Below are 26,223 nucleotides of genomic sequence, written 5' to 3'. Positions count from 1 at the left end.
GTAATAGCAGGTGCATCAGTCTGTATGTAACATCCCCCAATGCCGCACAAGACGTCACGTAGTTCTCCACACCCTTGAGGGGGGAAGTGTCATAACTAGCGTGGGAGCAGGCCATGCCAACCACAGCCTTTTCTTTATATGTTTTCTCTCCACAGAGATTTGGCTGGGGCCATCTAATACTATTGGGGAAGGTGTTATTTTCCTTTCCTATTCTTTCAGGAGGAAAAGACCCCACGGAGGCCATATTCTGCCCGAAGGGGAGGAACATGTGGCAATACGACACATGGGCTCACCAGATACACATGGAAGAGGCGTGGTGTTAGGTCCTGCTTCGAAGGGGAGGAGCTCTACAAACACAGATATTAAACCCCATAGTGTGTCCGACTGCGAATTCCTCCACTGAATTTGCGAGCCACAGGGCTAGGGAGGAAGGACATCCAGGGTTCTCAAACTCGCATTTGCCTCACGGAGGGGAAAGACACTGTAAGCAAGCGATATACCTGGCCAGCTGTTCCGTATTACCGAACTTACCTGTTCGTTCCTGACAAAACACAGGACAATGCCATGTGCCCCAGGAGACTCTGAAAGTGTTTCAGTGGAACCGCTGTCCTGCGCCTGAATGACTTCAGGCAGTTCAGCACTGGCTGCACATGTGCGCTTGTGAGGCACGCTATCATTGAGACCGAGTCTAACTCATGCCAAGAAAAGAGATACTCTGAACTGGGGAGAGCTTGCTCTTTTCCCAGTTGACCTGAATCACTAGATGGCTGAGATGCATGAGCACCAGGTCCCTGTGTGGGCACAACAACTCTCGAGAGCATGCTAGGATCAGCCAGTCGTCGAGATAGTTCAGTATTCGGATGCCCACTTTCCTTAATGGGGCAAGAGCTGCCTCTGCGACCTTCATGAAGATGCGAGGGGACAGGGACAGGCCGAATATGTACTTATACACCCAGCCGTCGAAAGCAAACTGTAGGAAGTGTCGAGGTAAAACCAAGATGTGAAAGTACGCATCCTTCAGGTCTACTGCGGGTAACCAATATTGATGCCGGACGCACGCCATAATATGTTTCTGCTTCAGAATCTTGAACGGCAGTCTGGGTAAGGTCCAAGATAGGCCCCAACCCACCGCCTTTCTTTGGCACGATGAAGGGCTGTAGAACCCTTTCCTCATCTCGGCTGGAGGGACAGGCTCTATTGCACCCTTGCACAGAAGTGTCGCAATCTCTGTCCCGTAGAGTAGTGGCATTCTCGCCATGCACTGAGGTGAAGCGGACACCGCTGAACCGGGGCGGGTGCCAGAGCGAATTTAATCACGTAGCCGAGTCGGATGGTCCTGGGCAGCAACCACGATGGGTTGGAAAGCGTTAGCCACATGTCCAAGCTTCAGACAAGGGGCACTAAGGGGATGATCGCATGGGGGTGGTGCTTCGAGGCGGGGGTGAGCAGGCAACGCCACGTCGAGGCGTTTAGGGGTACCTCAAAGCACTTACCTTGCTCTGCATACCCGGAATGGGGCGGGATAGCGACTGAGGAGGAGGGCCTCTTGGGCTGTCCTCGAGACTCATCACAACCAGCTGGCCATGGTTGTAGGTGTGGCGTTGCCGGGCACGTGAAGGGGTGGGGGTGGGGGGGGGCTTACCTGGTTGCAAGTGCTTGGTGTCTGGCTGCCAAGACAACAGTGGCCGTAAACTCTGATTATGTGATGTAGTCCTACAGGCCCTGGAGGGAAGCGCTGGACGATCCCAACAGGTGGTGGCATTTTGCGGGTATAGGTGCACCACAACCACCTTATCCACCTGAGGGACCTCCGTGTACCCATGGGTTGCCCTGCCATCGAGGGTAGTGAGAGCGGACAAACCTGGAAGTCGGTTTCGGGCAGCAAAAGGTGGTCTCTATGACCTCGTCAGTTCTTCGTGTACTTCCGGAAAGAAAGCGACCGGGGGGCTTGAGTGGTGCCCCGAAACAGGAAACAATCATCTAGCCGCGAAGGCTCAGGGGAGGACAGAGAGTTCCAGTCCACCTGACACTCGCGGCAGTGAGTCGGTCGGCCTCAGACTTGGCGGGCAGACCCGAAGGTGGCAGCCCAGTCGAGTCTTCGGTGTCCGACATTACCAGTGCGCTCTCTGATGCAGTAATCGAGAACTCAATGGGGGCAAACAAGCATGCTGAGGAACAGGAGGTTCGCAGGGATTTACCCGGCGAGACCACGCCCATTGAACTCACCAAATCACCTCTAGTGCCAGCCAGGCCAGCCTCGTACCCAAGGGTAGAAGGCGCATTGCAGGCAGGTGGCTGAAGTGGCTTTCCCCTTGAAGAATGTAAGCCACGACCGCAACGTTGCCATGGTCATGTCCTCGCAATGAGAACAGGAACCATCCATAAACACTGGCTCAGTGTGATCCCAGACATGTGAGGCAGCGCCATTGGCCGTCAGAGACGGAGAGATAACGACTGCATCGACACGGAAAGGCATCTTTAAAAAGACATTCATGTCAATGTGTTGTTCTAATACTCTTTTCAGAAATATATACTCTTTAGTAGTGCTGTCGAAGCACCCAGGAGTATAATCTTCTCTAATCGTGCTGAAGGAGAGAAAGCTGCTGGATTGCCGTATATCCAACAGTAAATGCTTCTTTCAGAGGTGAATGTAACAGCAGTGGGAATCACCTCGCTGATACAGAACCGCTCGGTTCTGAAGAAAAAATCTGAATGAGAGTGGGCATTCCAGCTCTTTTTATACCCGTATGTCCTGGGGCATGGCATGCAAATTCCACTCGCCAATTCACATTGACCTTTTCTCAAAGATGTGAGATGTTTTGGGGCCCTCAAGAGTGACCCCTAGTGTCACTACACTGACAAAATGTCGAGTGAGTGACAGATGGGGAACTCCAGATGCTGTTTTGCTGTCATTACCTCAGGAAAGCGCTGCTCCATCTTTAAACTAGCGCTATGACTGAAAGTATGAGCGCTGTCTGTCTGCTAGTGCTACCAACCATTCACTCATATAATAAATTTTTTCCACTTCGAATCCACTTATTCATGTAATCTAAATAATAAAATCACTTGTTATTATTCTTCAGAATCAATATTTTTGTGTGAGTATCGATATTCTTCATACTACACCAGTATCAGAAGTATCGATCCTCCCATCCCTACCCAACCTGTCACTGGCCCACTGTCACTGGTTGAGTGGGTTGGGGGGTGTCGCTGGGCCCCCTTTAGCATATCGTGGCGCCGTTTTTCGGCCCCCTTTAGCCAGTCGCGGCCCGTTTCAGCTTATAACCGCCTGTTCGGCCTCGTTTCGCAGCCGGGAAAATTCCAGGTTCTCCCAATGGCAAGTCTGCCCCTCTAGAGAGGAGAAGATTAGAGTTACTGAGGTGGCACTAATAGGATCTTAAATCAATATGGGTTATAAATCAGCTTGTGTAGATGAGTTTTGTACAGCTGACTTCATTGCAGCTTTATGCTGGACTAGGGTGGCTGCCAATTCTGTTTCCATTTGTAATCTTTTTACCTTTCCTCAGTTAGAGCATAGCTGCACAATACATGCTGGCTTGTAGAGGTCTGTGTAGAAAGAGTGTCTTCGTTTCAACATATGGTTCATGATATTAAAAAGGACATATAGGAATTTTTCTTGCTTTTTTGGAAGTTTGATGTACTATGTTGACAAACACTACTGTTCACAACACAAAGCTCCTTTCCCAGGTCCTACGTTTATTTGAAACTAAGCAAAAACAATCCATTTAGAAATTGCAGTGGTTATGATGTCATATACATGAGTTAATTAACATATGTTTATATATATCAGTGTTTATTCAGTATATAGCCACTTTTAATGATTAATTTCAGCATAAACTATTCCAATATGTATAGGCTAGCCAATCAAAACAGACAGAGGTAATTTACATATAGAACTCTTAAAGGTACAGTAACAAAACAAAACAAAAATCGCAATGGTGATATGGAACTCCCACTTTTCATGATCCAATCCTGTAAATAAAATCATGTCCTGCTCTACATTTTTCTCATTGAATATCCTGTTTTACATGGAAATATGTCCATTTTTTAAGTTGCAAAGGCTGTTTTAAGCCATTAAAATATTTAACCCATTTTCTTGCGTGCACTGAAAATTTTTTTTTACTTACATTTACTATTAATAAATACAGATTTTTTTTCTTTCCTTTTCATAATTAGAGAATATAACTGTAAAATACAGGAAAACCATGTTTTTCAATAAATCTGCTGTAAAAGTACAGTCAAAGTCTGTAACTTTAGATGATAAGAATTCACCATTTATAACATGCCTTTACAATTTTTTTATGGTTTTGAGTGTTAATTTAGTAGATATCAGTGTAAAAACACAGACAATAAATCGTTTTTTACCTTTTTCCTGCTCTGTGTTCATTTATTAAAAAAACATAGAATTTTTGTTAAAAATTGTATTAAAAACAAATATTTGGGCATAAAATTACAAAGAATATATACTGAAAAGCTGTAATTTTACAATAATTCATTGGTGAATTATGTATAGTATTTTACTGTAATTTTAAGGGAACTGTTTGGCAACTTTTGCTGCCAGACATTTTACTTTTTGTACTTTTTTTTGATAGTGTGGATCACAGGAGATGTTATATAACATATAACATCAGTCACCATTCACTTTCATTGCATCCTTTTTCTATACATTAAAAGTGAATTGTGACTATAGCTGTCAATTTCTAATATTCTGGCTGACATGTCCTTTTTTGCTCTGTGCAAGAGAGTTAGGTTTGGAATGACATGAGTGAACTATCCCTTTAACTCGATGGATCAAAGAGAAGGTGGAAAATAGTGATAACTAAATTTACAACAAAATTTTACAACTAAATTTGACTGTTAATAAGTGACTAAAATAAACATAATAAGTGACTAACATTATATTAAATTTTTGCCTTTTAAGCATTTTGACACTTGTATTAAACACAGGTTGCTCAATGAATCAATGGAACCAGCTCTTAATGAGATCCTGGAGGAAACATGTTCACATGACTGTGAAATGTTGGAAAAGATCAGCAGTTTTTGTTAAAAGACAATGACTGGTTACATTATTCACCTTTTTTTACCATTTATTTTTATGTTGATTTTTTTCTTTTTAATAAGCTCATTTTCTTATTACGGCTTTATTAAGATAAAAAAAGATGGAAGGGGCTCATTTTGTAACCACCTTGAAGTCAGTGTTTAGAATCTATGGTTGCATGCTTTTGATTAGCCCATAAAAAAAGAGATTTCCAAAGCACTAAACAAAGGCGGCAGCCCTGATATGAAGTCTGCACAGCACGCAGCTTGATTTTGTTTGCAACTGCATTTCCTGTCTGTCAATTTTTTATCAGCTATGACTACTCAATATGACCTTTGATATGGTCGAAATAGGATACTACCCTTGTCTTACTAGGAATGCAGTGTTCAGGATGTGTACTATGCACAGTGTGCTTAGAATAGCCTGATTATCTGCTACACTTGCCAATATGTGCAGTGTACTGTATCCCACAATTCAGTTGATTGCGACTTGACCTTCCTTTTCAAGAGCAACGGACTGAAAGCGTTATCATCTGCAGTTGTAACATCTAATTTGTGGCTCATTATTTGATTGGGCTGCCAAATTAGGACATTATTACACAAACTTGATTAATAATCATGTAGTTTGTCAGAGAATTGGCCTAGCGCTCAGAACACATGCTCCAATATATTGAGCTGTACATGCATTCCTATGCAGGCAAGGAGAATTTGAGAACCAGACTCAATTTCTAGCTTCATTCTCCAGAAGGTCACATGTTATCTCAGTATTGTCTGACCAATTAAATTGCAAAAATCCCAAAAAACAAGGAAAAATGAGATAATTGAATGGCAGACAATTAAACGTCTATTGCTGATATAGTATTACATGCAAAATAATGAGTTTATGCAATGTTATGTACTGCATACTATTTTACATGCTTTTTGAAAGATAGTATGTTGTAATACAAAGTATGTTGTATGCAGTAAGCTGTGCATTTTAGATTTATTTTAGAATGCTCTCTGTGGCCATAGGTGGGGACTGTGGGTGATGAAGAGGAGTGGAAGTTGCTGTATGAGAGAGACAGTCCACCGGCCTCCGACACTCTGGAGATCCCCAACCTCATCCCCTTCACCCAATACAAGTAAGTCTCTCGCTCATTTGCCTGCTGGAAACCCTTGTAGAGTGTCCAAAGTGCTATTTTCCATAATGGGGACTGGGGCTGTCAAGTTAAAAAATGATAGAAGATTCACCATAAAGGTAGTCCATGCGAATCGTGCGCTGTATTCCAAGTCTTCTGAAGCATACAAAAGCTTTGTGTATGGAAAAGACCAATATTTAAGTTCCTCTCCACTGTAGCTGTCAAATATAACTTGCGCTCATGCTCATTTCCAATATGACATGATTCAAAGGCATTATCTGCTGCTGTCGTAGCTCTCAAATTGTATTCAGTTCTAATATGATGCTTAAAATTAGTGTGAGCTGTCTTGAGGTGTTGACGCATATTTGAACAGAACGAGACTTAAGAGATGCAATGGATTGACAAAATTCTGGACAAAAAATTTATAATAATAATTTAAAAAATTATTATTACATTATTATAAAATGTTTATATAATTAACAGAATTTATGTCTTCTTTTGCAGTAAAGTATGCTTTTATTCCCATCAAAAAATGTATATAGTGCTTCTATGAATAAGGTCTGTTACTGCTGCCATGATCAATATAAAAGGTATATCTTTTAAATTCAATTAATTTTACCATCTGATTTCATCTGGTAGCACAATGTAAATTACACTGGCATTTTTTTGTAAATGAAGCGCAATCTATAAGGAGCCTATTTACATAGAAATTAGGCATGTTTGCATGGAAAGGAATGATAATGACTTGCAGTAAATACTGAAAACACAACAGTAGTACTCGAGTAAATGTATCTTGTTTTAAGGATGTTTAGCTAATTTTACTGCAAAGCAAGAAAAAAATTGTGAGTAAAAAAATATTTATTTGCATTGCAGTATATATTTTTTGAGTTTTAAATAAAAACAAATCATAGGTTTGGAACTACATGTGGGTGAGTACATTATTACAGTATTTTCTTTTTTAGTGAATTAGCCCTTTTAGAAACTCACGGGTACACAAGCATCCAGTGCTTTGAACCTACTAAAAACACATATTCTGTGTAGTGCATATGCGGATCTTTCCAGCAGGTTTCTTGCTGTCTTTGTGTGTAAATTTTAGCTGTGCGATTTATATGACCCTTTAGTATTGACTTAACACAAATCACAATCCCAAATCTCCCAACCTTCATGTATCTGTCTCCATCTCTCCATTATCTTTGCTTCTGTCTTTAGTTTTTTATGTGTTTCATCTCTTCCTCGTTCTTCTCCATTTCTTTCTCCTCATTCCTCTATTCTATTTCTGTCCTTAATTGATTTTCTCAAGGTCCTGAAGAAAGATTGTCTTCTGATTCTCTGCACACTATCTTGTCCTAAAGGGATTACAGATTATCAGGGGCTGTAGAGATCTGTTATCCTGTCCAACCCCCCCCACCCCTCTTTTCTGCCACTACTCACACGCAAGACCAGGGAATTAAAAACACAGTTTTTCCACCCTCCTTTTATTCTTGTGTTTCAGATTCAGGATGAAGCAGGTGAACATTGTGGGGTCAAGTCCCTTCAGTCAACCTTCTCGAGTGATGCAGACCCTGCAGGCTATTCCAGATGTGGCCCCGACAGACCTCACTGTGTTCTCTGCCACTGAAACCAGCCTGAGGATTCACTGGGAGGTGAGAAAGAGGCATACACACTTACTGTCACCAGACAGTTAAACTAAATGTATATTTACACCAAGTCTATATTTTCAACACAATATGATTTAAAAACGAACTATGCATCAAAAACTATGGCTGAGGCAATGTAGCAAAAATATATGGGTGTTTATTCAACTTCAGGCACTTTACTGTGAATTTCTTGAAAGTAAAGTTTTGTTAAAGTCTCATTTTTCACACTCTCTATATATATATATATATATATATATATATATATATATATATATATATATATATATATATTTTTTTTTTTTTTTTTGTGTACTAACAATATCCATCAGTGTATGGCCCACAGGATTTTTTTTTTTTTTTTTCATTTCTCTGAAAGTCATGAAAATTCTCACTAGTGTCATTTCCACCACATTTTATGTTTTATTAAATTCCACAGTGCATTATGTCAGTGATGGAAAATAATTTTATAAATAAAATGCCCAGCTCCTTTGTCTTTCTAAGGCTAATTTTTTAGCTAAAATTTTATGTATCCTAAATGTAAACAATTCATTAATATTTTCACACTTTTTGTGTTATTGGCAAAATTACAGCTTGATTGGAAAATTACGCCCAATAAATACTCTGCTCACAACTGGTATTTACCTTGATTTAGCTTTAGTTTTTCTTCAAACATAACTTTTTTAATACTTCATCTCAAGCATGCTCTTCACTGACTTGGTTAACAATTACACTAACCTTTTGGGGGGAAAATGTTTTTATTAGGGTCAAAATTGCTTGGTTTGGTGGAAATGACGCTGTATGACAATCATTATTTTTTTAAATGAAAAAAAAATATGTATGTATCACACTCTAAGTATTGAAAGTAAGTTTATTTCACTCTTTGTTTAGATTACCACAATGTTAAACATGTAATTATTTGTATTTTCATAGGTTAATGTTCAAGTCTGGTTCAGGGACCCAATAAATAATGATGGCATGATCAAAGTTTCCTGTTCAGTTTTAGGAGACCCTCATATAACAACAACAACAACAACAACAACAACAACAACAAAAACAAAACAAAAAAAATCTGTTTGAATACAAATCAACCCCTGGGAAACGAAAGTGCACGAAATTGAAGAAAACCCCATATATATTATGATATTTTCATTCTTCTATACAATATACGATAAATGTCTCCATTTTATGCCCTGTTGTATTTTTTCTAAAATTGTTTAAAAGGGTGATTTGTTTTATTTCAATAAATGTTTTATTTCAACCAAACAACCATTTTAATCCATTTTAATTTCCTTAGTTTAATCCAAGAGGTAGAAATCTATATTTTTTTCAATGATATTTTTTTATTATTGTCAGTTATATGCACCTATATTACAGCACATAGTAATAAGTAGCAATATTTGCCTAAAAAGCAAAATAATATTTTTTTAAGAATAATTTTAAGATATATCCCTAAAAATGGTATTTAAAAGAACTTAGAAGGTTCTTCCGTTGTATCATAGGAACTTAAAGAGGCACTCATTTTTAGTGTTAACAGGCTTTAACATTATTACAAATACAGGAATATTTATAAGTATTCAGTAGGCTATAGAGATTTACTCTCACACACTCAAACACAGGAAGAGATGGACACAACCACACTTTGTGGCGTTCTTATGTGCACAGTTTCTAGGTGAAGGATATGCTGGAAGAGGTTGACAACTTATTTTTCCTGTCCGTTTTCCTGCTATGACGAGCCATAGTGTCTGTCAGTATCAGACGTAATTGCAGTTATTTTCTCCTTCACGTCTCCTTTTCTCGCCTCTCACCTTTTCAAAGCCTCAAGAGCTATCGAAGAATTCTAGTTTTTTAGGCACAAAACATGAAGGCTGTCATTTCATAAGAGAGAAAGAACTCTTTTTAATAAAAAATATATATATATATATATATATATATATATATATGACTTCTACAAAACCTCTGTTGGCTGTAGTAACACATTTGAGGGGTGCTCGTTCAGAAAATGACCCTCAGGACACATAAGAGCCTTAATGCATTACTTCGCAAGCTTGGAGAAGAAAACAGTGACCTCCTAAACCTTTCTTTATGGGCAGTAATTTATTACACTTGTACTAAAAATTTCATGTAGCTGCCAAAGCAATTGGCATTCAAGAAAAGGTTACACTTTTACATTTCTATCGTTTACCAAGTAGCCCAAGAGTCTGCATGTCTCTCAAGTTTTAATATCTTTAATGAAGAGTAAGATTTATTTTATTACAAGTCTCTGTGGCAATAGTTAAACTATTTAAACCTTTAATTTGTTTGATTGTTTAGCACCATATTTATAAACAAAACAAAACAAAACAAATGATGCTCAAGATTTTCTCTGAGCTAGCTTCTCTTTTCTTAGCCATTTTGCAATTAACCAACTGATCTCAAGTTAATTTTTAGTAGGCGTTTAAAGTCCATGGTATACTTTTTCTAGAGCACTAAGAATGAACTCTAAGTCTGATCTCCTTGACTATTCCTTAGCCGCTTCAAGAGGCAGCTTACAATGGAAATCCTGAAAGTGTGGGTTACCGGGTTCGTGCACAGAGAATGGACGGGCTTGGACAGACACGGATGGAGACGGTTTCTGAGCGGCTGTCTCGGGAGGTGACGATGGAGGGCCTGGAGGAGTGGACGGACTATGAGTTGAGCGTTCAGGCATTCAACGTCATCGGTTCTGGACCCTGGAGCAGTCCAGTTCTGGGCAAAACTAAAGAGTCAGGTGCCACATCAGCACAACTTTCCTTTAATATTGCTTGCTTTAGATTAAACTTTTGTACTAATTTAATTGACGTTTAAATAAGAATAAAAGCTTATTTTGAAGTTTCAGTAGGGAAAAATATGATTGTTTTTGTAAATATATGCACTCATATGGCGTGCATATGATAGATTATGGCATCTTTCATAAAACACACTGCAGAAACCAGCTAAACCAGGTTTGTGACAGGACAATGTTGCTTCCAGAGCGTCTTTTAACTATAACATTTTTTTCCATCTAAAATTAGCTTTATTAATCAGCATGTTTCGAGCCTTTCACAAACAGATTCTTTTTGTGAAAATTAAGATAATCTCTTGCATAAATGGCAAGGAAAAACAACCAGAAATTTGATTTTACGAGTGGCATAGTGGAGTTCTCATGAGAACATTTACATTATTTGATAGACTGACCATTTATAGTCCTACTTAACTTTAGCTAACACAATTTTTAAGCTTCACTATTGTGCTGTACATTGTTTGTTGTTGGTAGATTTTCATTTTAAGGAAAATATAAAAATGGTCCATTCAGACTTCTACATTTTCAACTTTTCTCACTCCTGAACCCCCAAACAATGTATTTCCTTAATAGTCACAAGGCATCCTATGCCCCTTGAGTATCTAAAAATATTCAAACACAAATACTGGACTGTTGTCATTCAGCTTCAAAATGAACATTTGATTTTATCTTTATAGCAAAGTGCTCTCGATTGATGATTTAATTGAAATACTTTCATCTTTTGGTAGAAGATCCCCCAAACTCCACTAATTTGGCTTTGGCTCTGGAGACCCAATGTCCTAATCCTTGCCCAGTTTTAAAGAGACTGTTTTGACTTTGATGGGTTTTTTTTTCTTCTTTTACAATGTACTATTACTGCCAACTTGGAAATGTACAATTAGACTTACCAGAGGTGGGAGCAAGTCACACATGTTCAAGGCACAAGCGAGTCTCAAGTCTTAACCATAAAATCTCGAGTCAAGTCTCAACCGCAGTGCAGTCAAGTCAAGTCAAGTCAGTGACTCACCTCAAGAAAGTCAAGTCGAGTCCAGATGAGTTTCAAGTCAAGTCAAGCCACAGTACTAAAATAAATAGAGGTTAATTTTTGAAATAAATATTTATTTTTGCTCTGAAAAGATTAACTTATATACATATATTTACATTCATTTTTTTATATATGAAATGTAAAACATTATTGTGTTACACTATATAATATATATTAGTATATTAGTAATATTAGTAGTGTATTAGTAAATTGCGTTTATGAACATGCACAGTATTTTTATCATGGGCAGTTAAAAATACTTCTAGAATACTTCTAGATACATTATTATCTGAAAGATTTTTTGAATTAACCGGTTAAAATGTATAACACTGCGTGTATGCGTTGTGAAAATGCGGTCAGATTTCACATTGATCTAACAAAAACGGCAGATTGACTGAATGAAAATGCAAATTCACTCTCTAACAGTAGGTGGCGCTTATGGAACAGCAGAACTATAGCTGTTACCCTGGTAACGCCTGTACATAAAGCAGCCCTGCGCTTATAAACAATACTTTATTAGGCATTATACGGAGGTAAGATGAAAAGAAAACGCCATCAAAACTTTTCTGAAGACAGTCAGTTCCCTTCCGTGATACATTTATGTAAAATAGTCATAAAGGTATTGCATTCAAGGGCTTTAGTTAAAGTCTTCAGAAGTGATATTCACTTTGAGAGCACATGGAATTCGTCACGAGTCATTCTGTATAAAATATACTTCTTGTCACGTTTTAAATAAAGTGTTGTGACTGCAAATATGCCTGTTATGTTTTTATATTGCCAACAAATGGTTATGGTATATTGTTGACTGTTGAGAAGGTTTAGAAAAGCCACACACATATATGTAGTGGCAATGTCGGGTCATTTCAAACTTGTTGCGCTACAAAACATGAGATTTGTCACGATCCCCTGTTGTCTGCCCCGTGTTTCACTTGTCACCTGTCATAAACTACACTTCCCATAATTCCCTGCCCTCATCACTGCCCATGCACTACATTGTTCTCACCTGCATGTCGTTGAGTCATCATTGTGTTTGTGTATTTAAACCCTGTTTGTTCTCCAGTCATTGTCGGTCGTTGAATGCAAATGTGAACGTAGATGTTTGAATGTTATCTTTGCCCTCCATGGATGTTTCTCCAGCCTGTGTTCTTCTTGGATGTCTTTTTTGTTTTGTTTTCCCATCGTGGACGTTTTATTTGTTCCAGTCTTGTTTGTCTTCATCATTTTTCAATAAAACCGCACATAGATCCTCACCCCTCGTCTTCCTTCGTCTGCCTTCATAACAGAACGACCGACCATGACTGGAGTTACTTTACGACCGACCAATACTTACAGTAATTTTTATGGAAAGTACAGAGTTGCTGTACTTTTGCGTTACTTTTTTCTTACAGCCACTTTCTTTTCTGCAATGCTATGCATTCCATACTAATAAGCCATGCATTGCATACAAGAAAGAGACATTACAGGTTATGCTAGCTACAGTAGAACACTCATGTCAAAGTAAAATAGTAAACAAACAGATATTTAGAAATTAGGTCTTCATGTCATATTTATAGTAAAGAATTAATAACATGAATATGCATGATTTGTTTTTCCATCAACATGGCAGCCAATGTGAATAAGAATAAGCACTGTCTTACATAAACCAGCAAAGTCCAACACTTGAACCTGCATAATATATGTCATCATGTTCTGTGCTCATCAACAATGCCAGAGTCAACTTGAGATGTTCTCAGGATAAAATTCAGTGGGAAATGTCAATATAACATTTTCACTTAAGTCATCACAGTGACTGCTTGTTTTGAGTTGATCCACGGTTCGTACAGACTCCACAACTGCAAAGGCGCATGTTGATACAACTTGAATGGAATTGGTTTTAATGCTACCAAAATGGCATAAAAATGGTTTGTTTCACGAATCAAACTACTGATATCTTAGAAACTAAGATATTTTCTCTGTAGACTCAATCAATGTTGAACTTTGCTCGCAGCTGCTGATCCAGAGTCTTTTCTCATCCCATTCTCCCAGTTACGGGGAGCTGTAACACTGAGAAATTCTGCTCCATAAGTCAGTGAATTGAGCAAGTTTTTGTATCATGTCGTGGCCAGTAGAAGACTAGTCTTATAATCTCTCTGGCCAAACGTGTTTACTGTTTTTTTTAATGCAGTGTGTATTAACACATGAATGAACCGCGTTTCACTCAACCAAATGTTGACCTTATATTACTCTAAATCAAGAAATGCGCATGCACGTTAGTGAGTTGATTGACAGGAGATGTCTGTATCTAAAATGTGATTGGCACTTTTACTTGCAAGGCAGGACTTTCTTTCTACATCCATTGACTGTTGGGTGCTAGAACTTCTTGGTTAGGTGTTTCAATTTCTCCCATTCATTTAAATAGAAGTGACTCTATCTGCTAAATAGTCTCTAGCCTCACACTCAATAGAACTACAATGCCAATCATGCACCATGTCCCCTCCCCACAATTTGTACTCTTTTACTCCATGATTTCTTGTAATACAGGGATAGTAGAGGTGTACAAAAGCAACGAGTTACTTTATTTAAAAAGTAACTCAGATATTATGGTCTAAAATAAAAAATATTGCATTGCTTTACTTATTACTCGAAAAAGTCATCTGATTACATAACCCGCATTACTTTTATCATGTTACCCATAACACTGCTCAGAATTATCAATACATGAAAAATTTACAGTATTCTACATTGGTGATCATTTTGGTGTATCCCACGTAATAATACCATATACCTTAAAAACACCTTAACTGTGGTAAAAATCATTGCTTTGATATACTACTGCATTGTTATTGCTTTAGAATAAAATATATAATTTTTTTTGGTGTCTGTGTGTTTTCAGTTCCCTCTGGTGCCCCAGAGAATGTGAGTGCTGAAGCAATGAGCTCCACAAGTATACTGGTCACCTGGGGGTCAGTCTCTGAACACCAGAAGAATGGACACATCCTTGGATACAAGGTACGTTAACTATATCAAAGGGAATGCCTTAAGAACCTTACAATCCCCCACAGGCTTGGATTGAGACTTCTGCCTGCTGAACATTGAACAGAGTGAAGTTGTACTGTATATGAGACTTCTGACTGGAGGCTTGCTAAGGCAAGCATCACTGTTACAATTCCTCATACTTAGGGTAAGAAATTTGACCAAATCCTGAACGCTAATTATTAAACCTCTGCACATAACTCAGCCCACAACATCTGTGCAACAGACATGAACGTTACCTCAAATCCTGCCAAATCCTTTTTATGGAGAGTTGTGCGAATTTCACCTGGTGAATGATAAAACTGGCAAAAAAAAATTCCATAGACTTACATTAAAGGAAGGAACTGAAGTAAATCCAAGGCCAGAATATCATAGAGACTTGATGGTGGGCTGTTTTGACTCGCGCTTGTGAAGAAAACAATTATCAACCACCCAGAACATATTAACAACCACTTAGCAATGCCCTAACACCTTAGCAACCACTGTACTGGCGGGTTTTGCGTAGAATAAAGATTGTGAAATTTGATGTTCAGTGTAATTTTTTTTTAATTATAGCATAAATGTCAGAATGACAAATTCAAATCATTAAACATTCAAAAATGTTGTAAAAGTACATGCAGTGCACCTCTATCTTCTAATGTAATGCTTGTATCATAAGCCAACAGCACTTTATGCCACAAAGAACCATTGATGCGCTTAACCTATGTAGGGTCCTCTGTTTTTTCATGGTTTGTTGCACAAGCATTCAACCGAATGTAGTTTAAACTGATGACATCACAACTATGTGAGGTTAGTGAAGACCATGTGAACCTTTACTTGTAGAATGAATCTTGTAGTAAGTTTTTGCTTGAGCTGTGTAGAGTGACATGATGCAACATCCTGAAATTGCTGAAACAGTTTTTCTTTTACACACTGTAGGAAGAGACCAATTGATAAAATGCTTAGATGGTTAAAAAGTAGAAAAATTACATTAATTATTGATCTCCTCTGAAGTCAGGACTCGAGCGAGGCAAAACTTGAACTCTTAATTTAAACTAGATTTTTACATTTGCTCAAGAAAGTGTGTGCGTTTTGCTTGCCCCTGCAAAAATGGTTTTGTGGGTGGTTGCCAGTGTGCTCTGGACAGCTTCTAAGATGTTTCAAGGTTGTTTTGGGTGGTTGCCTACTGGCCAAAGTAAAAAGAGCCCATCCCTAAATCTCGATTATATTCTGGTCCTCAGTATGGCTTGTAAGTCTATGAGAGTTTTTCATTCACCAAAATTCAAAGCTTCATAGCTTTTTTGTTTTTAGGATATTTTCTAGCACTATTACCCATTAAAACCCTTTGTATGTGACCTATATCCCTGATCTCCCTTTATATGTAGGTATTGTACCAAGAAAATGATTCTCAGCAGGCACCCAAGGTCCAGCCGGTGAACTGGAACCATACCTACTCTCTTCTTTTGCGGAATCTCAGGAAGTTCATCCTATATGAGGTTCAGGTGCTTGCATTTACATGTGTTGGAGACGGACCACCCAGCCTTCCCCCAACAATTGAGAGAACCAAGGATGACGGTGAGGAACCAATGAAATCAGGAATTTCTGTAGCCCAGCAATTCTACAATCTGTTAATAATATTTTGTCAGGAATTTTAATTGGAGTGCTTCAGTGGTAACATCTAAAATAAATGATCTTATTCAAGTAAAAAATTAGATGACTACATCAAGGTTACTCCAACAAAATCCATTTGAAAGGTTTAGATCAGGTAGAAATAGCTCCTTCAGGTAACAATTGTAGGAGATAATTTTTCACAGTGTTCATTTTCATATAAATATTATCTTCTTTATAGAAAACATTAGTTATGACAAATCGTGCATGCAAATGCAAAAAAAAAAATCACAAATTGGGTCAAAACCACACTGAGTGAAAGCTACCCATTTAGCAGATGTTCCTTCACACCCTCACACACATATACAGTACACCCACACACAAATACTGTATTCATAAAGGTAGCTCAAAGTTATGTCTTGCTTCATGCTCTGCTGGTTTCCAGCTGTGCCCGGCATTCAGACTGGCATTACCTCCACCTCCCACCTGGCTCTAGACACAGATGAACACACATGTGCTCTCGCTCACACGCTCGCCTGCCCTCTTGGTCCCCACATTGCATGAAACCACATCCTGCATCACTGCATCACTTCATTCACCTGTATGGACCACCTTACTCTCTTTCTCTTTCCATTTCACCATTCCAAAGGAAAAAAAATCACTAATGAGATCTCTTTAGTATTTCAATTGTTTCTCCTAGACAGCAATGGAATTACTGTCAATGGAGAGCAAATTGATACTTTGGGTGAAGTCTTCGATCATAATAATCTCACATTTTAATAATAACAATAATAATTAATAATCTCACATGTCTCCTGTTGAGTTTCAGATCTGGCAAGGTACCAATTCTGCAATCCAAAGTCAAAGATTTCTATATGAATTCAAACATTTCTCAAAGTCTTCCCTGACCAAATTATCAGTGCAATGCTAACCACTGACCCTTGCTTCTATATTTTTTGTATCATTAAGATTTTTGGCATTGTGACATTATTTTGACGGCAATTCATATAAGTGTGTTACCCCACAATATGTATGTGTGTTATTTTAAATGTCATTTAACTGGGAACTCTCAAGTCTCCTAACCTATCTTAGAGCAACCTCTAAGCAAACATTTTTCTTCAGAGTGTTTGCCTCAGAAATATGAACTAATATGAATATATGCAATCCATTTCCACAGCATAGGAAAGTAAACACAGCTATCTTTCCCTTTTAAAATGAGCGAGTGTGTTCATATGTTGTGGATTGTGGAGTTTTGCCAGCGCAGTGACAAATGCCCTCTTTCTGTCATTTCTCTTAACCGGCTCAATAGAGCAACATTCATTTGGAAATGTACATGGAGACCAGGGATACCAGATACTCCAATGTCTGTGATTACTCTCTCTCTCGCTCTCTCTCTCTCTCTCTCTCTTTCTTTCTCTCTACATACACACACACACACTCACACAGCAGAACTACTGGATTACCAGTGTTGTTGGCCATGTGTCCACTGGCAGAGTTAAATGTGTTTGATGAAGGATTATAAAGCACTAATATTTATATTTATGGATTTAAGGAATTAGAAGTTTGCAGCGAGTCTGTGTGTATGAAGAGATTAATATGTCATATTTGCTTTGGTTGAGATAAAAGCTTGGCCCAGCAAACAGATGTTTTGAAGTGTTTGAAGTATGTTCTTTGGTAGAAGAAACCTATACAAATGTACTATAATCTGTTTTAAATGCCACATTCAACTGTGGATCCCCCTTAACACTCTCTCTCTCTCTCTCTCTCTCTCTCTCTCTTTCTTTTTTCAGTTCCTGGTCCACCTGTCAGATTGTTGTTTCCAGAAGTGCATTTGACGTCTGTGCGGGTTGTCTGGCAACCTCCTTCAGAGCCAAACGGTATCATTATAGGTAAGAGAATACATTAACGCCACACACACACACACTTATGTGGCTTTTTAAATGGTGACCCACCACACATTTGTTTTTGTTTATATTAAGCTAATTATAATTATTACATATTAACCTTAGCCGATGTATTATATATATATATATATATATATATATATATATATATATATATATATATATATATATATATATATATCTAAAACTTCTAAATATATATATATATATATATTTAGAGTTAGTCAGTCAGATGTGCAGTAATTCAATCGCAATTACTGTGCATCTGACTGTATGTTGTGAATGAGGCATCGCTGCAATATTCAAGCAGTGACCTTCAGGCTCTGGAATTTCACTCATCAAACCTATAAACCATTTAAGAACATCTCTGATGGAGCATTATCACTATATTGCATTATAGATGTGCCATGCTGCCGCTTGTGTAATATGTGTACATTACTGTTGCTTTATTGAAGTTTAACCTTTAATATGGCTTTTAAATGAGTTGCCGTGGCAGTGTATTAAAATCGAGAGCCCATTGGAGAATATTGATTGGTAGACTGAGAACTCTCTGGTGTCTCATTTTGAATTGCCCTTTAATATCAGGTTCTCTTTATCTCTCTTTGTCATTTCTCTCTCACACACATTATCATTCTCATTCATTTTCTGTCAATCAGTTTCTTTTGTGCCTTGTCTGTCTCTCTTTTAAATGATCTTTCACTTTTTTTCTATCTATCTCTCTTGCATTGATTCACTTATAGATTCTTTGTCGCAAGAGTAAAAACATATATAATTTAAAGTGATGGTAATTTTGGTAAAATGATGTGGTATTTGGTAAATTTTTGTTTATGTGTTTTTATTTTTCTATGTCAAAATACATGATCCTATCCCAGCTTAATATGCAGAGAAAAAACACATGTCATTTGTAGGTCGATTCCGCCGTAAATGGTCAATATTTTATTCATTTGGGGACACTAGTTGCTGAAAAAAGTACCGTGGTGGTACCATGGTCCAAAGATGGTATCAGATGTTATTACTATGGTACTTTGATCCCTCGTACCATGGTATTTTTGGTACTGTGAGAGTTTGATTACCATTTCATGTGTCCCATTACAAAATGTACCCTCTTATTGCAAAAATACAGCTGTAGTATGAATGTTTAAATGCTACTATATTCTACTTCATAGAATACCATTGGAATTACCACCCTGGTAGAGTCCATAAACACATGGCATTACCATGTTTTTTTTTAATTATTTTTATGGCAATAAATTTTTTGGGTTGTCTTCTCTTTTCTTGAGTGTCTGCTGTAATGTGTGTGCTGTGGTTAGGGATCAGTGATCTCTGTGGCAACAAGGCCCTCAAATAAAATGCGCCTGACTGAGGGGGAGACAATTCGACCAATTACACGGCTTACTGCTCTCACCTTGGCAACCCAGACATTAAATAATGAGTACCGAACCACCTGGCATGGGTCACAGCTCTAGCATGGTAGATTTTGAAGAAAACAATTGCACAGATGACCGTGGGCTGCTTTTTATCCCTTGCCCTCTTATCTCCATTTCCAAGCCAAAAGCAACTCTTAAAAACAGTGAAGTAAAGAAAAAAAGTGTTCGAGTTGATTCCTGCCCCTAGCATATCGCACAAAAAAGGAAAACCGTCAAAAGAAAGGGCTCAGGAACAAGAGGGAGAAAAAGAGGATTTTTGCATAGGCCCCTTCAGGCTTTTTGGGTTAGAGATGGCCTTTTAATAAAGTGAGAGCTTAGCGAGCTTTGCATTCGGAGAGAGGGAGAAGGGAGAAAAAAAAACAGAAAAGAATAGGAGAATAAGAATCTAAGAAGACAAGGCAAAGGAAAAAGTTTTCCATTGAATTAAAATCAGCCTCGGCTCTCGGTACTGTGCTAATCCTCACAAGCGGAGTGTGCTAACACCAAACGCCCCATGTGAGCAAGATAAAAACCTCTCTCGGCCATTCGCTGGATTTCCCCATTTACAAGGCACTTAACTCCCTCAATCTCTCCAGCAACTCCTGTCAGAAACACTCTTTTAGCAGTAATAAACTCTTCCAGGTTGAAACATGCTTTTAGACTTGAAGAGTCTTTCACATTGGTCATAGGATCTCCATTACAATGAAATGAGCCACGTCTGCATTTAGAAGAGGATTATGTACTCTTGTAGTGCCTTTAGATAGTCAGTTGAAATGTGCCAACGTCTATGTGTTTTGACAGTTCTAATGATCCACAACCGATGAACTATTATATGCTGAATTGTATTATTGGTATGGTATGTTTTGAGAATATGTTTGAATTCAAACTCATATTTTTTTGTTTAATTGCTGTAAAAAAGTATTAGTATAAACCTTAGTTAGAGTATACGCCATATTTAATTTTACTCAAAGAAAAACTAGGCTATGAGACATAGTAGCAATGGGCCTCATTTATGAAATACAAGTTGTACGAATTTCAATGTTAATCATTCGTACAACCATTCAGTAGCTGCTCGTGACCAAAGATGTTGGTGGGGCAGATCTTGCACTGAGTGCTATAGGTTATTTATAATCACTTTTTTCTTTTTTAAAAGACTGTAAAAATGTTACAGTAAAGAAACGTAAATTGGTTAACAAGTAGTTACCTTAAAATAAATCTAATTTTTTTAAATATATTCATAAATACAATACATGTAGCTTTATTGTAAAATGTTGTAAAAATCGGAAGAAATTATTTTTAATATCGGTTATGTACTTTGGGGTGTTCTGTGTTATATTTATTAGTTTAGGTTAATGTTTATTACATAATTTTAATTTCACATTTGTTACCCTGATGGTGTTTTGTGTTCCCCTTCTGTCGCTCTCTCCACGTTGTGTCGGAGAAGCGACACTAGGGGTCTCTCTTGAGCACCGATATCCACCTCTGATTTATGAAAAAAGGCCAATGAGAGTTGGCAGCCGGTATTTGAATGTCCCGCCCCCGGACATATGGGTATTTAAGCGGCGCAAATACGGGAGTTCATTCAGAAAATTTCTTCGGAGCCGATGGTCTGTCTGCAGTTTGCTGCGAGTTTACACACCACTATAAACGTTCCTGTTTCCTCTGACAATCTGCATGCTGTTGGATCTTGACGGCGCACAACAGCGGCTTTCTCCTTCACATTGCACGGTGTGCATTGTTGCCCCTGAGCGCTTCGACAGCGCAGACACACACACACATTGTGTATTTAAAAGAGTAAATTCCTATTAAAGAGTAATTTCTCTAAAAGAGCAAAACACAGCGGCGTTGAACGTCCTTCTCAGGGTGCGTCTTTTTCAAGATGCCCTTCCGCCCCTGTGTTGTTCCTGGATGCGGTAGAGTGCTCTCCGCTTCAGACGGCCACAGGCGCTGTCTCGTGTGTTTGGGCCGCGATCACACCGAGACGGCGTTTGTGGATGGTTCATGTTCTCACTGTGTCCCGGTACACCGGACACGGCGATCCCGCCTTCCGCCTGCCCACGACTGTCCCCCGGCCGGCCGGTTCAGACGAGTCCAGAGGACGCCAGCATCAGACCTCCTCCTCAGTCACGAACCCGCCCCCTGCCGGGCGCGCGGAGCAAGGTAAGTGCTTTGAGTCTATTCTCAGCACCTCAGCCTCAGGCCACAATGAAGCCGCCCGACGCTGCATTACCTGTTCCGCCCCGCTGCGAGGCCCCGCCGGGTACGTCCAAAATACTCGTCCCTTTGGTACCCCTAGCGCAGAGCTGGGAAGCGTGTCTTTCGCTTCCCAACGCATCACGCTGGCTGCACCGGACCATTCGACTCGGTTACGCAATTCAGTTTGCCCGGATCCCGCCCCCCTTCGGGGGCGTCCGCTTTTCCGCAGTACACGGCGAGCATGCCAGTTCCCTGCGCACGGAAATCGCGACCCTCAACGTCAGTTCCCTGCGCACGGAAAAGCTCAACGTCGTAGCGGACGCGCTATCACGACAACGTCTGCCTGGCGGGGAGTGGAGGCTTCACCCCCAGTCGGTCCAGCTGATTTGGGAACGGTTTGGCAAGGCCCAGGTAGACCTGTTTGCCTCCCAGGAAACCTCCCACTGCCCGCTCTGGTACACCCTAACAGAGGCTCCCCTCGGGACAGACGCGCTGGCACACAGTGAGCCTTCTTGCACCGGTGCTGTGCAAGGTCAGGGAGGACGAGGAGCAAGTCACGTTAGTGGCCCCCTACTGGCCCACTCGGACTTGGTTCTCGGAACTCAGGCTTCTCGCGACAGCTCCTCCCTGGCGAATTCCCCTGAGAAAGGACCTCCTCTCTCAGGGACGGGGCACGCTCTGGCACCCGCGCCCAGACCTCTGGAACCTCCACGTCTGGTCCCTGGACGGGATGCGGAAGAGCTAGCCGGCTTACCGGCGACCGTTGTGAATACAACAACCAAGCCAGAGCCCCCTCTACCAGGCACCTTTACGCCCTAAAGTGGCGTTTGTTCGCAGATTGGTGTTCTTCCCGAACTGAAGACCCGCAGAGATGCGCGATCGGGTCAGTGCTCCTGTTCCTACAGGAGAGGCTGGACAGGAGGCTGTCCCCGTCCACCCTCAAGGTGTATGTTGCCACCATTGCCGCCCACCACGATCCTGTAGACGGCAAGTCTTTGGGTAAGCACGACCTGATCCTCAGGTTCCTGAGAGGCGTCCGGAGGTTGAATCCCTCCCGGTCAGGCCTAGTTCCCTCCTGGGATCTCTCGGTAGTCTTGACAGGACTCCAGAGACCTCCCTTCGAGCCGCTTGAATCAACTGGACTCAGGGCCCTCTCTCTTAAGATTGCCCTGCTGATCGCGCTCACCTCTATCAAGAGGGTCGGGGACCTGCAAGCGTTCTCTGTCAGCGACACTTGCCTGGAGTTTGGTCCGGCAGATATGTCTGTGATCCTAAGACCGCGACCGGGCTATGTGCCCAAGGTTCCTACCACACCCTTCCGAGATCAGGTAGTGAACCTGCAATCGCTGCCCCGGGAGGAGGCAGACCCAGCCCTTTCGTTGCTATGTCCAGTGCGCGCCCTCCGCATTTACCTGGACCGCACACAGAGCACCAGACGCTCTGAGCAGCTCTTTGTCTGCTTTGGGGGACGGCAGAAAGGGAATGCCGTCTCCAAACAGAGGCTCGCCCACTGGGTTGTCGATGCCATCACACTGGCTTATCACACCCAGGCCGTGCCCCTACCCTTGTGGGTCCGAGCTCACTCAACAAGGGGTGTTGCGTCCTCGTGGGCACTGGCCAAGGGCACCTCCCTAGCAGACATCTGTAGAGCCGCGGGTTGGGCAACACCCAACACATTCGCGAGGTTTTACAACCTCCGCGTTGAGTCGGTTGCGTCTCGTGTTTTCTCAGGTCCGAGCCCGTAGAACTCGGTAACATGTAGACCGACCGGCCGGGTGGATCGCTTTCCTGACGTCAAGGTAAAGTAGTGCGCCTTCTTCCCAGGGCGCCCCACTCCGAGTCGGGACCCTGGTCGATTCCTCCCCAGCCCTCCGGGTCCGCGGTTCAGCGGAGGAACTCGCCGACCCAAGCCACTGCGGGTACCCTGATGGCTACCCTGTAGCCTCCTGCTCGGACTCCCCCTGTGTGTAATTCCACGGTTCTGTCCCCTTACAAGCGGACCCCCGTGTCTCCCTTAGGCAGTTACAGCTGCCCCGGTCGCCGTGCTGTAGCAACTCCCCCCTTTCGAGGCTGGATCTACCACCGCACCATACTTTCCACACGAGCCCTAAGACGGCCATGTGACGTGTCTACCACTTTTCCTCCCCAAGAAAAAGGGCAGGTGTGGTCTCCGCAGGGTCTGGGTAAGACCCCCTTCCCTATATGCGCGTAAGGGCCCCGGCCGTGATTGCTCTATGCGAGAAACATGGGAACGGGCCAGGCTGGCCCGTTCCCATGTTGGCAAACATCGCCTTGTTCCCCTCTCAGGGTAACTAGAAGGATTCCGATGTTCTTATGGGGCATTGGGGAAGGGTACGTGCAGCCAAGTACAGACGATGCGCGGCACTGGATGAAATCCCTGCCCGTCTCTGTATCGGCGGTTCACGTACACGGTTCAGCGCATGGCAAGATTGGAATGGGTCCCCTAGTGTCGCTTCTCCGACACAACGTGGAGAGCGTCAGAAGGGGAACGTTTGGTTACGTATGTAACCTCCGTTCCCCGAGGGAGGGAACGACACATTGTGTCTTTCCTCCGCCATGTCGCTGAACCGAGCCACTGTTGCGGCCGGACCATTTCCGGCTCCTCAGAAAAATCCTGAATGAACTCCCGTATTTGCGCCGCTTAAATACCCGTATGTCCGGGGGCGGGACATGCAAATACCGGCTGCCAACTCTCATTGGCCTTTTTTCATAGATCAGAGGTGGATATCGGCGCTCAAGAGAGACCCCTAGTGTCGCTTCTCCGACACAACGTGTCGTTCCCTCCCTCGGAGAACGGAGGTTACATACGTAACCAAACGTTTGTGTGATTGGGACTGAGCACTATCTCTGCATGTTTACTGGCCATTGCTCCTGGAAGGGCCACTATTGATGAACTTCATGTCATCATGTGCCCTTCTGTAATTAATACGGTGATTAATAATACATTATAAAGTGATAAGCAGATTTTACAGTTTTAGAAGGTAAATAAATTACGTTTATCATTTAATAATATAAACGATGGTACTGCACTGTAAAATATAAAGGCATCAAAATTACATCCCGTAAAGGTTCAAATGTGGTTACTGTAAAAACAACAGTTTTAAACTGTAAAATGTACAGGTTGTCTTGTAAAGTTGTTTACATTTTTAATCTATTTATTACATATTTATTCTGGATTTGTTTTACAGAGCAGTTGTAATGAAAAATTCTGTTACAGTTTACTGTGATAAATGTTAGATAGGGTGTTGTCGATGTGTAGATGTGAAAAGTCTTGTAATTGATGCTGGTGAAGAGCAGGTGTTTCCCCTCGGCAGTGCTGTTCAGAATGTAAGTGTTGTAGCTGTTTGAAATGGTTGAATTGTTCCATAGTGCTTTAAAATACAGCTGAAGTCAGAAGATTACATGCACCTTAGCCAAATACATTTAAACACAGTTTTTCACAATTCCAGACATTTACTCAGAAAACATTCCCTCTCTTAGGTCAGTTAGGATCACTTATTTATTTTAAGAATGTGAAATGTCAGAATAATACTACAGAGAGTTATTTATTTCAGCTTTTATTCCTTTCATCACATTTCCAGTGGGTCAGAAGTTTACTTAGACTTTGTATTGTATATACACACTTTGTATTTGGTAGAATTGCTTTTAAATTGTTTAACTTGGGTCAAATGTTTTGGATAGCCTTCCACAAGCTTCTCACACTATGTTGCTGGAATTGTGGCCCATTTCTCCAGACAGAACCAGTGTAACTGAGTAAGGTTTGTTGGCCTCCTTGCTCGCACATGCATTTTGAGTTCTGCCCACATACTTTCTATCGGATTGAGGTCAGGGCTTTGTGATGGCCACTCCAATACCTTGACTTTGTTGTCCTTTTTTGTGTGGCCATTTTGCCTCAACTTTGGAGGTATGCTTTGGCTAATTTCAGTACCGCCACTCCCAACATGCATACTATGCAGCCTGCGTAGGGCACTAACTCCCTAGGGGGGCAACATCTTACCCTAGGACGGCACCAGAAAGTCCACCGGCTGCTCTTACTTGCACGTTATATATTATTCAATGACTCGAAAGCAGTTGCAGAACACAGACGATCGTTTCACGCTCATATCACACGAACACCACCCCCCGTCAACCTGGAACTCTGCGTAGGGCATCAATTTGGCCACCGGCGGTCCTGGGTAATTTGTCCATTTGGAAGCCCCATTTGCGATCGAGCTTTAACTTCCTGGCTGATGTCTTGAGATGTTACTTCAATATATTCACATAATTTTTCTTCCTTTTGATGCCATCTATTTTGTGAAGTGCATCAGTCCCTCCTGCAGCAAAGTACGGCCACAACATGATGCTGCCACCCCCATGCTTCACGGTTGGGGTGGTGTTCTTCGGCTTGCAAGCCTCACACTTTTTCCTCCAAACATACCCAATGGTCATTATAGCCACAGTTCATATTTTTTCATTAGACCAGA

General features: G+C 40.9%; 1 protein-coding gene across 1 annotated transcript in view; it reads left to right on the top strand.

The window, feature by feature from the left end:
- Window positions 1-26,223, top strand: part of LOC127651357 (protein sidekick-1-like) — a 281,945-nt gene that overhangs the window by 207,881 nt on the left and 47,841 nt on the right. Inside the window, 6 exon segments of the mRNA XM_052137130.1 lie at window positions 6,070-6,179; window positions 7,669-7,819; window positions 10,322-10,559; window positions 14,507-14,622; window positions 16,011-16,200; window positions 18,024-18,122. Of these exon segments, the coding sequence (XP_051993090.1) occupies window positions 6,070-6,179; window positions 7,669-7,819; window positions 10,322-10,559; window positions 14,507-14,622; window positions 16,011-16,200; window positions 18,024-18,122 (904 nt within the window).

Source organism: Xyrauchen texanus, chromosome 11 (genome assembly GCF_025860055.1).
Source record: "Xyrauchen texanus isolate HMW12.3.18 chromosome 11, RBS_HiC_50CHRs, whole genome shotgun sequence".
NCBI lineage: Eukaryota > Metazoa > Chordata > Actinopteri > Cypriniformes > Catostomidae > Xyrauchen > Xyrauchen texanus.
This window is presented reverse-complemented; position numbering and strand designations above follow the sequence as displayed.